General features: G+C 38.4%; 1 protein-coding gene across 9 annotated transcripts in view; it reads right to left on the bottom strand.

Moving 5' to 3' along the window:
* Window positions 1–1,795: 1,795 nt before the first annotated feature.
* The window catches only part of PRDM15 (PR/SET domain 15), a 39,822-nt gene continuing 24,782 nt past the window's right edge, over window positions 1,796–16,835 (bottom strand). For 8 of the 9 annotated variants that reach the window (XM_085305209.1, XM_085305200.1, XM_085305192.1 and 5 more), the window contains 12 exons: window positions 16,398–16,492; window positions 15,187–15,318; window positions 14,079–14,213; window positions 11,969–12,132; window positions 11,399–11,478; window positions 10,690–10,809; window positions 9,855–9,986; window positions 8,317–8,400; window positions 7,944–8,119; window positions 6,649–6,729; window positions 6,033–6,245; window positions 1,796–5,535 (listed from right to left, as the gene is read on the bottom strand). In XM_085305209.1, coding sequence (XP_085161335.1) covers window positions 5,062–5,535; window positions 6,033–6,245; window positions 6,649–6,729; window positions 7,944–8,119; window positions 8,317–8,400; window positions 9,855–9,986; window positions 10,690–10,809; window positions 11,399–11,478; window positions 11,969–12,132; window positions 14,079–14,213; window positions 15,187–15,318; window positions 16,398–16,492 — 1,886 coding nt within the window. In that variant the 3' untranslated portion in view covers window positions 1,796–5,061. The remainder of the gene's footprint in view (window positions 5,536–6,032; window positions 6,246–6,648; window positions 6,730–7,943; window positions 8,120–8,316; window positions 8,401–9,854; window positions 9,987–10,689; window positions 10,810–11,398; window positions 11,479–11,968; window positions 12,133–14,078; window positions 14,214–15,186; window positions 15,319–16,397; window positions 16,493–16,835) is intronic. The other variant, XM_085305182.1, reaches the window with a different exon arrangement.

The raw sequence follows: 16,835 nt of genomic DNA on the forward strand, positions 1-16,835 counted from the left end.
TGATTAATCAGACACAGTAACTGCTTAGAATAGCTCACAGATAAGATAGAAAGACAGTAGCATTATACTACACATGATGAAATCCTGACTCTAGGAAGTAGACTGAGTCTCTTGGACAGTTCTCAACTTTCCTGCCATACCCAAAGGATACACTTTTTTTCACCTTAGCTGTTAGGAATTTAAGTTTASCAACAGTGAGCTTAGACTCTTTAGAAAAATGCTTCAAAGTGTCAATCATCATTAGGCCGTTTTCCAGTCTCAACTGAATTGTACATTCTGTAGCTGAGAGTAGTGCACATGCAGAATCGCACTTTGCACTCAAGAGGGGAAAAAAGGAATCAGAACAGCCTTCTCACTGTTTGAGGCAAGAAACCTATTTTCAAACCATGGTTACACTGAAAGGTGAAGTAAATGTAGCTTTACAGAGTTCCAACATTTTAACTCAAAAACACTCAACAGCCTCTGGCTATATGCAGTGCAAATGTGGTAGTGGCGTCTCCCTACTCAAGAAACTCTCAAACATATTGATGACAAACATAATGGAAACACTCCCCCACCACCACTTGCCAACGTAACACTTTGGATTCACTATACAGCAAAAACCCTTGTATGAATACAAACCTTGGTAACTAATCTCATAGCGGCAAGTCACTTGGCTGTACAGGCTCTGTCCACAAAATCCTTGGAGCTTTGCTGTGAATCCAGTGATGGAGATCAGTAGCACATTTCCTTCTCCCGTTGCACCAGATCGGGCCAACATACTGACAACCACCGTAAGAGGTCATGACAAAAAATGTAAAGGGATAAGAATTTTCTAACAGTTATGCCTACAGCCATAATAAATGTAAGGCCAAAAGTAAATACAAGGAGTGATACTGTTATTGTAAATAGCACTAAGGGAGTATTACTGAATTACAAGGAAATATTTCTGAACAAGAATTCACAAAACGATACTAAGAAAGCTGTTTACCCAATACACATTAGGTAATACCTATAGTTTTTATAAGATTGTCTCTTGGATGTATAGTATTTTTTCCATTCCTTGTTTTCAGGATGAGAAATTCAGGCATCTTTAGGTGCAGAGAACACCAGTGTATCATCCTGACAAACTGACAGAAAATTCAATACTAGAACTAAACCCAATGATTATCTGTTAACTTCAAACAATTTCTAGATCAATTAGAAAGTACAGAAACTTTGTTGTTTAGACAGATAGAAAACTGGTAACTTTCTGCAAAAACAGTTTCTGTACTGACACATCTCAAAAGTTTAAATTCTAGGGAGTATAATGGCACTTGATATAGCAGGTTTTCCTGAGAAAACTCACCACCAACCATAGCCAAGGAAGATTTAATCTCTTCTGCTTTCTGTTATTGTATATCAACAACCTATTTAATAAATATTTTAGAATGCTCTCCCATGTTTTTGTATATTGTGGGATGCATAAAATCCTCTATTACACTTACTGCTTTTAAAGTAAGTCTATGTAATTTGAAAGAAAAAATTCTAATTCAAGACCAGAAAATAACAACGCTAGTAGAGAAAGGGTTCTGTACCTTGTTGCTCCTTTACTTTAGAGCCCGTGTACCATAGACAGCATTCAATTAAACAGCAATCTTAGTAAATAATGACAATACACGGAACATTGCACAGTATCACTCCTTTGGCTCAAAATAATGCTACAATTTGTTATAATTATATAACAGTTGTAATGCAAAATCCTGAACACATGGCTGAAAACAGTAATCTTTGTATCCTATAGCTGAAAACGCTAGAAATAAACTGACAAAGGAAATTTGGATTGCATATCCCTTACATATTTTTATTTGTTGTGCAATTTAAAACAGCATCAGTATAACTTTGGTATTCATCTGAAAAAGGCTTAGTTGGGAGCATGGCTGGCATTCATTATTTATCCAAAGTAAGGTTTATCTGAAGAGAAATCCATTTCCAACTTCTTTAGAAACATGATTTGTTCTGAAATTTTGCATGTTGCAGCAGTCAGGATACAGTTTTGTCTCAGGGATGTTAATAACTGTAGTAATAGTAGTATCAAGCTGAAAGAAGATGAGATACTATAGTGATTGTTGCAGGAAAAGTCAAGATTTAAAAGGAACCTTTTGTTGTTCTTTTTTTGACTCAGGCATATCAAAATGGGCTAGTGAAAGCTTTTTCCGATGATGATTATTCTTCCATCCTGAGGCAGAATATGATTTAAGATTTTAGGGATACTGAAAGACTGAATAGAGACATTTCTTTTTTATGTGATCACCCACACTTAAGCATTTATTTTCTGATCATTCCTGTTTTAATCAGTTAGAATCAATCATTATCAGAAAGACGAGGTGCTAACTAGCTCACATGGGATTCTGCAGGCCAGTAAGATGTTGAGGGATGCTAGCTGGCCAAAAGAGGGAACCAGAGGATCACATTTGGTTTTGTACAGTTGGAGCAGTCTCCACAATGAGCGATTACCTGCATATGCATTCTTATCAACTAGTTATGCAATTACATGTTAAAATGACTCAGCTTGATTCAATGTATCATGAACACTATTAATTGTATTAATGCAGAGCAGATATACTCACTCGGCAGTGAGCACAAAAAATCTCCTCTTCCCCACTTAAAATGATTTTAATCGTCAATTACATGTGTCTAAATCAGAAACAGATCTTCTGGAAAGTCTACATGCAGCACTATAACCCTGTATGTACATATGTAAGTATATATATTCTTTAGATGTTAACTACCTTTTATTTACTACAATAACTTGATTCTAGGACCTCATTTGCTTTCCTTTTTTTTTTTTTTTAAAAAAAATCACCCTGACAAAAGATAACGTGCACCTTTACCATTTAGGCACTGAGTGCAATGAAAAAAGTTTTAAGTACATAAACAATGTTTCATAAATAAAATCTAGCTTCCTTTTGACGACTGGGTTTGCTCTGAAAGGAAAGCACCTGGTGGCTATGACAGCCAAGGAGAAATTCATTTGGCCTGAGCCAATCGTGAAATAACCTATGTGATAGAGGACCATAAATCTCTACTTCTGAGGATATGGGGAAGCTTAAAAAAATACAGTATTTCATGCTAATGTGTAAAAAGGATCTGGGGAAGTCAGAAGGGGTTGAGGAATAAGAGTTCCTTCTTTTTCCACACTGCTAAGTGACGTTTTCTCTTTCCGATATGTGTCCTTATCCTACCCACATATAGGTCCCTCCCATACCAACTTTCTGTGGACTTGTCGACATTTACAAAGTTTCCTGTACGTGTCCTCTTGCAATTAGGCTTTGCACAGAGCCTAACATAGTGGGCCTTTGGGCACTGGTGTGGCACCAAGAAAACCATGGGAGCATAACATTTAATTTCTAAACTTTTATACTTTAGAAGGATTTGTTGTAGAGATTATAAGGCATCCTTTAGAGGTCAAGTAGACCATGTTAATGCAGACTTTCACAGCTGAACTCCTTCCTCATCATATTTATGCTAATAAATAGAACATCTTAATTGATATGAAAGGCACAGAAAGGATTTTCACAACCATCATTCTGTCTTCACTATCAAACACAGAATTGCTTCATCCTCAGAGAAAATCTTTAGCTTGGTTCTGTGGCTCTGTTTGCTGCCTCAAAGGAATGTGTTCTTCAGCCACAGCTGGTCGGGCAGATTTGCCTTTCAGAATTCCAGGTATCAAACTTTTTTTTAGTTTGCTCCTTTTTGATATCAGATGCTTTTCCTTTGTGGGAAGGATATTGTCTTCTTGATATGCAAGAGTCCAGACTGCGCATCAATACATGGAGAATGGAATGAAACTCTACTATCAGCATTAATGTATTTTGCCAAACCCATTATTTATATTCCCAACATTCATGCAAACCTTGTCCATTATGCACTAATGCATACTGCCTCCATGTGGCAGAATACATCTCAGATATTCTTTTCTCTGACTTGCATTTCCCACAGTCTGTGTGTGGCTATAAACTTTAGAAATAGAAGGAGCAGAATCCACACACTATTTCTGCAAGAAAGAGCAATATGACATGAAAAAATTAATGAATCACATTGGTAACAGTGTTCTTCACACAAATATTCACCAGGAACACATAGTAACATACAAAGGCTATATATGTATATATAAAAATGCTTTCTCAAATGTTTATTACACAATGAAAGACTAATTGATAAAAATTCACATCCCGAACTTGATCAAAAGGGACTGATTGCTCTTCAGGCCTATTAGCTAAAAGCAATATTCAAAGAGCAGTTTTGAAAAATTACATAAAATTATATCACATTCTGGTTTCACTTCATAACTGTTTTGCATCAAACCTGGCTAGAAGACCATTAAAGTTGCTTTAGCATTAGACCAGCTATCTGATTCAAGTAGTACTAACACTGTGTTATGGGTACAGGGTTTTTCCCATCACTTACATGGAAAGTTTGTGAAATTGCATACATTTTCTTCCACACCACACTCATCCCCCACCCCAAGCCCCAACCTCCACCTACTTTACCAATGCTGTTAGATACAAGACCTAAAGAAGAAAAAAACCAAGACAATTATTGTTTTGCCCATTTGTGACTTTACATTTCAGTCTCTACAAGGTGGCCACAAGTGCATTCCAGCTCACTGTGAACAAGGTCTCCATATTTAATTACCAGACTGGAAAGAAATGACATGTTATGGCTAAAACGGTTTTGTAAATCATCACTGTCATACCATTTAGGATTTCCCTGCTTTGGTTAAGATGTATTGTGATGCTCCTGTTGTATCTCAGTCTTACTGCACAAAATACACAGTGCAAGGGGGTGCTAAATTTAGTATGAGATTTTTTCCTTTTCCTCTTTTTTCTTTAAAGACAGTGCAATATCTAGAGATGATGTGAGAATCTTGAGATTAGGGTGTTGCAGGGTACTAGGCCAATTTTAGCTTACATTTCATTGTATAAACATTTTCACATCTCTGTTTGGTATCCAGCAAACAATCCTATTAGAAATTTTCCAAATGTTTGTGTTTTTGTCTCTAAGTACTGTTCATTTCAAAATTTTTTCAAGTATAAATTAGTAGCTATACATCTGTTGTTGCTCTGTTTGAACCTGTTGCTGTCCTGATTGCTGTTGCGTTGGCTGTGCCTGGGGCTGCAAGACATCAGTTTGGGGCACCGCCCTCCATGTCAGAGGATGCTGTTCTGTTATCTGGTTCCCTAGAGGAGCAATAGAGTTCACTAACGTCGTCAGATTTATAAAATGGGCTACAGACTGAGGATTGGCTGTCTCTGGCTGTGGCTGGATCTGAATGTCATTTTGGCGGTTGTGCAGCATAGCAGAACCACTGACGGTATCAAATGTCACAGTGAGAATTGAGTTGTCCAGCTGTAACTGGCGTTCAGGTGCAGTCAGATGGCCCACAGCCACTGGCTGCAGGTTTGTGAATTGGGTTCCAGCTGCTGTAGTAATGGGGGTAACAGTGATATTTGTCAGCCCAACGGAACTGGAAGGGGCTGTGACATTTGGATCGCCGAGGGTCACGACCACCTGAGGAAAAAACAGAAAGGTATCCTCAGCCTTGTATCTTGCAGCTGTCTACCAAATAACTAGCATCAAGACAAATCAGCTGAATGCTGATGAGCTCAAATGTTACTACTACCAATGGAAGAAATCATGCAGATGATAGGGAACACAGAAAGCTTGGATTATAACAACTTCCAAGTATAAAACTAAGAAAGTAAGGAGAGAGGCAGATGTAACATTCAAACAATCAGCTGAATTAACTTTCACGCTTGCAGTCACAGCTTCAGCCAGGAATCTGGAAAATAGAGACAGTAATGCCAAAGGAAGTAAAAAAAAGTATAAGGAGTTTATTGGGACTGACCTGACTCCTTGTTCAAGTGTCTATTTATCTTTGTATTACCATGACTTATCACACTAGCCTTAAATGCTCAAATGACTCTTTTGTGTTTGCCATTAGGAAAACAGAAGTATCATCCCTCTAAGCAATGCATTTTGCCCATCACCCTTCTACTGGAACTCACCTGCTGAATACTCTGTACTGCTGAATTAGTCTCATCGCCGACATTTCCTGTGAATTCAGCTTCCTTCTCTGTGTATTCACTGAAGGCAGGGTCCTCAGGCACTTGAGCTTCCTCCTCCTCACCTGGCTTTTGCTTTCGTTTCTGGCCACGTTTAGGAGCTTTCATATGCTGTTTACTTTCTGGTAACTCTCCCTGTTCCAAAGCTAATTCCGGCTGGAGAGAAAAATTTCAAAAGAAAACATCAAGTAATTTTGCTCAGTGAAGTTCTGAGTAAAGACACTATCAACTGAAGTCAGTTCACTGTTGATTCTCGAGTGAAGAGACAAACTTCAGCAAAAAACACATCTGAAGGAATAAGCACATGCCCTGTAATTCCCTCCATTTTATCAGCCTCTATGCTATACAACAAAACAGATCAACAACTTGCATCCACTTGTACTGTTTAAAAGATGGCATAAATCAGGTTAGGCTGGGCTGACTCTCTCAGGTAAGATATACATGCCTTGCTAATCAGTCTATGCCCAATTATGATACTTAACAAGAAAGTAACATTGCCCCAACTCTCCAGAAGCCCTGGGGCCTGAAACCCATCAGAATTGTGCAGTGGTGAGTTTACCTGAACAATCCCAATCGAGGAGGCATCAATGGTTGTAGTTTCTGGCAGCTGCTCTAAATCATCAATTCTCACTGAAAGAACCTAAGGACAAACAGGTATCAGGCTGGTAAACTGTAGCAGTGCAAACCACGGACGAACAGTATAGTACTGCCATAGTATATCGTATTACAAAGCAGAAATGATGTAGTCTAACCTCAACCATTCTGTGATTCCGTGATTTTACACACATCATCAATATAATGAATTTAACCATGACCTTTTTTTTTTTTTAATAATAATCTACATCTTCTGGCATATAAGATTTTCCTTTCTCACTGTAAACCAGCAACAAAGTTTAAAGACAACACTAAAAGACAACTTTCGTATTCTAGACAGAAGACAACCCCCTGAGAAGTAAAGAATTCTACATAAAACAATGTGTTTGTCAAAAAACTATTATTTTAGCATTTCTGTTTACAAATCTATCAGCTGTGTCCTACTCAATTATTCACAGTAGAATCTACGAAATCCATACATCTCCACTTATCAAAGAACAGAAACAAATTGTCCTCTAAATGGCAGGTATTTATCTGCATTCTTAATGCAAAAATCAATAAACGAAGCTTTTTGTTAACTTCCTTTCCCAGTCATCATATACAAACTGCAGACAGTTCAAGGCAAAGCAGTATGTGATGATAATTGGTTGTAAAATAAAGCCTTGAAGGAAAGGACAAGCCTTAGCCAACTTAAGTAAGAAATGCTGAGAGAAAACACAACAGCTATTGAGAAATTTAGAACAGAAACAATCCCACTAAGGTCATACCAAATATTCCTCTAGCCAGATTCTTCACAGTCAGCATTCATCTTTAATTCTCAGAATATATATAGTTTTTTAAAAATCATCAGCAGATGCTATTAGCACCTCCCAATTCACCACTTCTTTCAGAACATTTCTGAATACAAATTATACAATGGGAAGAAAATAATCAATTATTGGCTAAATGGCTGAAGACAAAACAGGAAAAAAACATACATTAAAAAAAAAGGGAGGGGGATTTACATAATTGGACAACTTTATTTTTAGGAATAGACAATGTTTACTACCTAAACTTAACTGAATAAGACCTTTTGTTGTGTTAAGTGTACATTTAACAGACACCATTTAAACAAGGAATGGTTTATCCTTGGCCAAAATTAGCCTCAAAAAAAAAGGAAAAAAAAATAGTAATTCATTTCAAGTCATTGAAGGCCACAGAGCTCCTTTAAAAACTCAGACAGCCAAAAAACCTCATTGTCTACCTGCTGTACTAACTCACCTCTGGATGTTTACGCCTCATATGTCGACTCATGGATGCTCTGGTAGAAACCTTTGTCCCACACAGCTGACAGCTCTGGGCTTCTACCTTGTCATGAGTGAGTTGGATGTGCTTCTGGAGCATGTAATCAGTGACATACTTCTTATCACAAACCGAACATGTCCACTGTTTTCCTACTGGTGGCAGATGGAATGAAAAGCTGTTAGCAACAGCACCTGAAGATGAGTATCGTATTGGCAGCATCTCAATGAGAGGCACATTTTTATGTTGATATTACATGATATGTAACATTACTTCAAGACTACCAAGTTCAAAGCATGCCTAGGAACAAAATTAAGTTTTAGTCTTTGGACACTGTTTTTTCAGGACTTACCTGTATGAATCAGCTTATGAGTCTCCATTGTGTTTCTCTCACTGAATGTCTTCCCACAGAGCTCACACATGAAATCTTTGATTCCTGTATGAAGAGTACATTTACATCAGAGTGATAATGGTCTAAGGCATCTGAGACAATTATAAATCTCACATTAGTTAAAAAACAAACAAACAAACAAACAAAAAACACAGCCAAACAAGTAGCAAAAGCCCAGCTTCACCTTTTTTTTTTTTTTTTTTTAATCTAAGCCATGTCACTGTATCAGACAGAACATGAAATCCAACAGAAGTTTATGTGGAAAGTAAATTTTTTTGGGGGGGAAATGAGAACTTGAAGGCTAATTTAAAATAAAAACAATACTCTAGATCTATCCTAGATCAAAACAACCTCCCTTAAAAAAGTAAAACAAGAAAACAACCAAACAATATTTCTTTAATTGCATATGTGTTAGATGAGTGGACAGTGAGGTGAATTGAGAACTGGCTGAATGGCAGGGCTCAGAGGGTYGTCATCAGTGGTGCGGAGCCTAGTTGGAGGCCTGTGGCTAGTGGAGTGGCTGATACACCAGAGGGCTGTGCTGCCATTCAGAGAGACCTGGACAAGCTGAAGAGCTGGGTGGAGAGGAACCTCATGAGGTTCAACAAAGGCAAGTGCAGAGTCCTGCACCTAGGGAGGGATAACTCCATGCACCAGTACAGGCTGGGGGCTGACCTGCTGGAAAGCAGCTCTGCAGAGAACGACCTGGGAGTGCTGGTGGATGATAAACTGACAGTGAGCCAGCAATGTGCCCTTGTGGCCAAGAAGGCCAATGGTCTCCTAAGCTGCATTGGGAAGAGTGTTGCCCGCAGGTCGAGGGAGGTGATCCTGCCCCTCTCCTCAGCCCTGGGGAGGCCTCATCTCGAGTACTGTGTCCAGTTCTGAGCTGCCCAGGACAAGAGAGACATGGAGCTACTGGAGAGAGTCCAGCGTAGGGCTATGAAGATGACCAGAGGGCTGGAGCATCTGCCCTATGAGGAACGGCTGCGAGAGCTGGGCCTTTAGCCTGGAGAAGAAAGGACTGAGAGAGGATCTTATCAATGTGTGTAAGTACCTGAACGGAGGGTGTCCAGGGGACAAATTCTTTTCAGTTGTCCCATGTAACAGGACAAGAGGCAATGGGCAGAAACTGAACCACAGGAAGTTCCACCTGAATATGAGGAGGAATTTCTTCATTGAGAGTGACTGAGCACTGGACCAGGTTGCCCAGAGAGGTTGTGGATTCTCCTTCTCTGGAGATATTCAAAGCTTGCCTGGATGCAACCCTGTCTAATATGCTGTAGGTGACCCTGCTTGAGCAGGGAGGTTGGACTAGATGATCTCCAGAGGTCCCTTCCAACCTTACTGGTTCTATGACTCTTTGCTTCCCCCGCCCCTTTTAAAAAGCAGAATGCACACTTTTTTTTAATAGTATTCCTCATACTCTCTGACTTAAAGAGTTTTTCCAGGAACCATTTAGCTGATCCAGTGCAACTTTTGCACACCTTTAGAGACCTCACCTGTGTGTCTTTTGTAATGCTTCAGCATATTCACTTTCTGTGCAAATTTGCGGTGACATTCCTTGCACTCATATTCTTTAATCCCCTTGTGAAGTTTCATGTGGTGCCGAAGCGCATGTTTTGTCTTCATTCCTGTGAGACAGAAAGATACAGCTAAAAGCACTGTATAACAATTAGTCTACTTCTCTACCTTCAGAGAAGAAATCAGGACAATCATGTTGTTAGCCAGTAGCTCTAGGATCACCTCTCTTAGGTATCCACGATTGCGTGTTTTAATAGTGTAGGTAGCCATGCATGTTTTCATTATGTTTTTAATTCCAGGCAAAAGCTCTGGAACACATCTGAATAACCCAGTGAGGAGGAAACAAAACAGCAGGGAGAAGCAAAGACAAAATATAACTAGAGGTGTCAGATTTACTGCCTTCCAGTAAAGCACTGGTTAAGATTTGTTGAAGTTACAGTGTAAGTAAATCAAAAGAATATTTGGTATATTTGTTAAGCCTGAAAACAGCCTACAATGAAAAAAATAACTTGTGTTTACTCTTGTGCTGCAAATGCAGTAGAACTCACTCATGCAAACACTCCTCAATCTAGCAGAACAGAGCCAAATTTTATTAAAATCATTAAAGGGCACAGAACCAAGGAGTGCAAAATTAGGGGTAGTTCATATACCCATAAGGGTCCTGATTAATATAGTTTCTAAAACTCAAAAATGCAGGATTTATAGCACTCCAAGGATTTTCTCAATATTCAAAGAACAGATTCAGTTTTAATTCACATAAATTAATCTGCAATTCAGTATTACAAGTAATTGAAAACAAGGCATTAGACATACCTTTGCCACATTCTGCACACAAGTATTCTCTGATATTATCATGGACTCGCATGTGTTCTTTTAACATGTCTTTTCTAGCAAATGATTTGCCACACTGTTCACAAGCATGACTTTTTACACCTTAAAAATAAATTTAAAAGACAGCATAAACAGAGAGTTCTAATGAAAAATGTGCATCCCCTAAAAAATGACTAAACTCTGTTAAATTACAGGGCAACAGTCCATCTGCATTGTGAACTACCTCTTTTATACATATTATAGCCCTAACTGAATAAGGGGCAATGGAAAGGGAGAAAAGCTGGCTTTTCACGTGAGATCTGAAAAAGGATAAAGGCTGAGGTAGAAAAATGCTGCATAGCACAAAATAATAAACAGCTGCTAAAAAAAGATTTTGCAATAGTGGTTTTCAGTCTGTGTAAAGGTGGTATGGATAAGGATTAGAGGAAGAAAAGAATATAGAATTAGGATTTTTAGCAGGTGACTCCTGCATTATACTAACAAGCGACCTAGGTTGCATGAGTCCACCAAATATCATCCTTAATACTATCTGCTTTAGAAAACTGCTCTACCCTAAAATCATTAACACAGCATTTATCTTATAGCATCTTACAGTAAAAAGTGACATTTCTTCCTGAAAAATAAGGAAGGCACTGGAAGCAGAAGTTTCTTTTTAGTATTGATAATGAATAATGAAACACAACATTTTTACCTGTATGTATAAGCTTATGTCTTTCCAGATTCCCTATACTGTTAAATATCCTTCCACAGATTTCACATGGATGGATGTATCTGAAACCAAAGAGACCAAAGTTGATACTTTTTTCTTGAGACAAAGTGGTTTCCAGACAGCTCTATCAGTCACTATATTTCACTTGTTAATACAAATTACTAGAAARGTTTCCTTAAAACGTAAGTGCAGTTTAAAAATGAGCCTTAAGAAATCTGTAAGTTCACTGCAAGCTTGATGTAGCCTGGCATTGCTGTGTCCTCAAATTATAGGGTTTTTTTGTTGTTTAAAACTTTTGCTAAAAATATAGATTTATACTTTATAAATCCCAAACTGGGAGGCTTCTGACTAATCATGTATGTTAAGTGAGTTGTTAGATGATGTATAATATGTTTCAATCGTTTAATACACATTTTGACACCCATTAGACAGTTTTAAGTATATACTATAGCCCAATTCTCTAACAAAATCAGATGGCAGAACCAATGTGACTTCAAAAACATTCTTATCAATTCTTATCAAAATTCTTATCAATCAAACATGTCATCTTACTTCTGCACATTAGGATCAGGTAGGTTCTCCCGATGAATGACCATGTGAGCATGGTAAGTTGCCTTCAACGCAAAACGTCGATTACAAATGCTACAGCCATAGCCTTTCTCCTTGTGCACATCCATTATGTGCTTCAAATACTCTTTCCCTCTGCCGAAAGTTAACTGTGGAATGAACCAATAGTGAATGAAAGGGGAAAAAAGACCTTGGTAAGAAAAAAAGATCTGGTAACACATTATTGTGATCTAGAGTCAGAGCTAATAGTCAGAAACATCCTGTGCATTACTACACAAAAACAGTATTGTAAGATCTAGACTTAGTCCTGTAGCTATTCAGTCATTACAAGCACACAAGCATGTCACAACTGGACATCAGTTAACTCACTTGGGGGACTGCAGTTTGAGATGCTGTCTCTGGCTCCCTGCTGACAGAGGGCAGAAGTGCAAACAGAGAAGGCAGTCACTCATTTCTGGACAGAGAAGTACTTCTTACACTGCACAGGTAGACACCTCCAATTATATGTGCAGGGAGAGCTCTAAGGGTACTTCTATTCTGCACATTGAGCTTTTGGACTACCAAAAGAGTGGACATTTCTGCACACTGCAGGGTAGCAACTGCAGCTCAGCTCCTAGAAGCACTACAGCTGTGATAGACAGTTACTCTGCCTGGACTAAGTAACACTACAAACACATAGGTGCTCCTATGCATCAGGGCAAAGTGTGATAATGACATGTTCTTTTGTTCCGGTTTTGGAACTAACAGGGATGTTTCTGACAGCACCACACAGCTTGGTGAAGAGGTGCTTTGAGAAAAGAATTAAATAGAGAGATCCTGAAAAGCTCAGAAGAGGTATTTCACTAAGACTCATTTATATGTTGTCCTTCCTTAGACATATGTGAGCAGGTATTTTCAGCTAGAAAGAGCATCCTCATCACAGGTAACACTCATTTTCTACAGCTGTTTCCTTACACAACTGTTTACTTCACAAATATCTACAAAAGCACTAAAAACTTAGCTTCTAAGAAGAGCTAATTTGAATGGTACAATTCCTCTTACTTAGCAGGATGTATTTTTATATAGCTCATGTACCCACTGAGTATCAGATGTTTAAGCTACCGCACTGAAAGCAAATATGTGCTTATATGCTATGATACTACATCTTCTGTTTGCTGACATAAGCCTCACTTAAACTCAGTTCATATTACCGTAGATATGGTATATGCACATATTCAGAACTTGAGCTGTAAATGGACGACAAGAAAAGAGGACTGAAGTATTGTTTTGCTTATTTTAGAGACATAGATATAAAACAGGCTAAGCACCTTCACCACATGAAGTGAAGGCTAGGAAACAGACTCCAATTTCCAGAGGTGAAGTTAGTGGCTCAAGTACCAAAATTCCCCTGTCTCACCTCTGGCCAGTTTTACTGTTCTCATGGATTGCTTTTGGATCCCACCCACCCCATCACAGTGTGCTCCCCCAGCTAGGGTTCAAAACCCAAGTGGGCCTTGAGGATCCCATTCTTCTCTATTACTTCTATGAAAAACTCAAAAGTTACACCATGAGAAGTTGAAAGAGACCTCTCTCAACCGACAAGTGAGTAAAGTATGTTTATGTTCTAGTAGTATTTCTAATGCCATCCTGCTAGTAATAAAGCAGGCCAAGAATAAGCAGTTGTGCTGAATATATGCAGTGATTTTAATCCTTCAAACTGGATATCGACTAGAAGACTATTTAATCTTGAACCATATCATTCAAAAATTCTATAACGACTTTAATTTGTACATAATTGAAAGGTAGCCTAAGAGCTGAATGTTTCTTTATATTTCTTCCTACAGTTTTGCTTGCTTCCTTACACACAAGGGAAACGTGCACATGTATTTTTCTGTTTGTGTTTAGCATTTGCTTTGCAGAACACCAACCGATGTCTATGGAATAGAATCAGTTCACAGATCAGAGATTTGTAAGTACTGCACAAGAGAGTAGAGCCTCAGATTGGCCTTCTCGTCACTAATCCTCAACGTCATTTAAAATTCTGAATAATTTATAAATATTTCCTCTCCCTTCCCCCCATCCCAAAACACCTTAATTCACAAGTATTTAAAGCTACCTGGCACCTTTTGCAGCTATACTTGTGAGGCTCAGAATCTGCACTTTCATCAGAGTTGTCATCATTTTCCTCTGATGAGATTCCAATTTTACCAATGAACTCTTCCCTCTGGTGATCATCCATTAGCGCTATGTCCTGTTTGGGTGGGAAAGAAGATTCTATCTTAACAGATCATAAATCTACTTCACAAAGTAACACATTACCAGCTTTTCTGCCATGCAGACTGCCTTGTGTTAACAACTACGGTAACACTATTTGAATGTTCTCCCATGTCATTCAATTCAGGTAAATATGGTCCCTCTATGATTAAACAAGGAACAACTACTTGTTTAAGAGGATAAAACTCATTTTTTTTTGTCTATAAAAAGAAAGTGAACCTCAATGTAAACAGAGACTCAACTGGTGCAGTATTATACCAATAGAGGCATCTTTATGGGCATCATTGTGTGATACAATTCCTTTCAATTCCATGTTAATCTAGTTCTGTTTAAATAATATGTGTCTGTTAAAGCACTATTAATAGTGGATTTTTTTTTGACTCAGATCATTTTGACAAAACCAGCTTAGGGACTGATCACACAAGCAGTTATGCTGGGAGATACAAAAGAATGACAACCTCTGGCATGGAAAAGGGCAGGACCATTTAGTTTTCTGGTTTGTGGTTTGTTTGGTCTTTTTGGTGTAAAGGGAAGAGGACGGCAGTTACCTCTCAGCCCAGTTAAGCTATAGCTAGAACAAATCTGTTTGCAGCCTTCCTGTGAAACAGGTAGTTATTCTTCCTGATTTAAACCGAGAAATTTCAGTGACTCACCTAAGGTCACAGAGATAGTATTTATGCTATGTTCAGAAGACTGCCCTGCAGTGGTACTTGAAATAACTAAATACAGTAGTCCAAATACTCTATAGCAACACAGCTGTAGCAACAAAGAGCAATGGGTAAATTCAAGCACAACACGTACTAGGCTGCTATATCGACCTCTCTGCATGGAGTACATAATCACTGTTGTGTTGCTAGTATGAACACATGGCCTTATCAATAGGTTTACTGGTAGGTTTATTGAAGTTTGCTAAGTTACATGCCTTTTCTAATAAATTATTAACACAATACCTTAAAATGGACATGAATGTGATCTCTCAAGACATCCACCCTGAAGAATTTACGTCCACAGATTTCACAGGTGTATTTCTTGTCTCCATGTGTTAGAAGGTGCTTATTCATATTGCTCCTACATGAAAACACCTAAAAAAAAGCAGAAGGAAGGAAGGCTTTTTCATCATGTTCAGCAGGGCTACAATTCTTTAAAAGTTAGCCAATGAATAGCACAAACCATATTTAATTTCTTGTTCCCCAGTTTATGTTCTTTCTAGCCAGAAACACATGGACACTCCTGTTCTTCAGTCAGCAGACTACCTTAGAAACTCCTGACACAATAAAATACATGAATATAGTTTCAGAGAACTGACTGAAATTGGCTTTTGATCAGAGGTGGACTTCCAGCAAAGCTAGCGTAGAATTACACAGGATACATTTAAAAATACTTAGACAGAGTCTTTTGAATCAAGAATACTGTGTCTTCATTGATATGTTATACATCCAAAGCATCAAAAATGAAGACCCCCCCAACACACAATCCCAACTTAAGGGTTGCTTGAGTACATCTTGCACTATGAATCATTCAATGTTTATAAAATCACTATTTAAATCCACAGTCTTCATTATCTGCAAAAATACCAACTTCAGATCGTGAGTATTAAACACTCAAATGTAATAGTGCCATGGCTACAAAATGACTTCACTTTAAGTTCTAAGAGAAAATGATTCCTAATGCACACATAGTCAATTCCTCCTTTTTACATTAAGGCATAAAAACTTCACTCTAAGTAATGCAAGTCATAAGATTTCACTAACAGAGATAGTGGCCATGTTATACTCTATATTGTGTTATCTGTCTGAAAAAAAAATCTAGTCTGAACCATCCTTAGATAGCATGAACCTGGACATACAATGCAGCTAAGGCAGTTTAGAGAGTCACACATTAGCTGGGCCACAGACTTGTTTTGTTGGTAACTGATCACATGCCTGCGAGTCGCAAGGTAATCTGATCTGGCACACACCCTTAGTGAAAGTCATTCACCTCAATCTTTTGGCAGGCTATGTGTCTATTCAGGTAGGCTGTGGTGGTTTAGTACATGAGTGGTAACTGGYTATACCACAAGAACTCAGCTGGAGACTTTAGGTTCAGATGCACAATATCCTTGGAGTATTCTTGGAGCGAGAACACAGAGCTTCACATGGCACATGCTAGCAAAAAAGCCTACCTTCCCACACACAGGACATCCTGAAGGCTCCTTCTTGTAGCGAACCATGTTTTCTGTGCTGTGCTCAAAGTCTTCTCTTTTCACACGCCGTACTCCTTAACAGAACAGTCCCCATCAAAAAAACAAAACAAAAAAAATAAACCATGGTTTTCCACTCCAATCTGCATGCCCTTTCAGGTGAATACTGTAAAGAAGAGTGAAACACTGGGAAGAGCCTCAATGCAGAATTTAATTCCTAACAGAGAATCACTTCTTAGTAAAAATGGTGTCTCAAGAATATAAGAGCAGTCTTCCAAAGTGATATATTGTATCCTACTGTCATTATACCAAGGATAAAGTATCTGAAAGCAGGTATTTACTAACAACAACAGAAAAAAAGTCAAACCTAGTAGGCCTTGGCACTTTAGTCAGATATCTGGCCTAGAAATTCTCTCCCTT

Source organism: Rhea americana, unplaced genomic scaffold, assembly GCF_003343005.1.
Source record: "Rhea americana isolate MKP2758 unplaced genomic scaffold, rheAme1 scaffold_101, whole genome shotgun sequence".
Lineage (NCBI taxonomy): Eukaryota > Metazoa > Chordata > Aves > Rheiformes > Rheidae > Rhea > Rhea americana.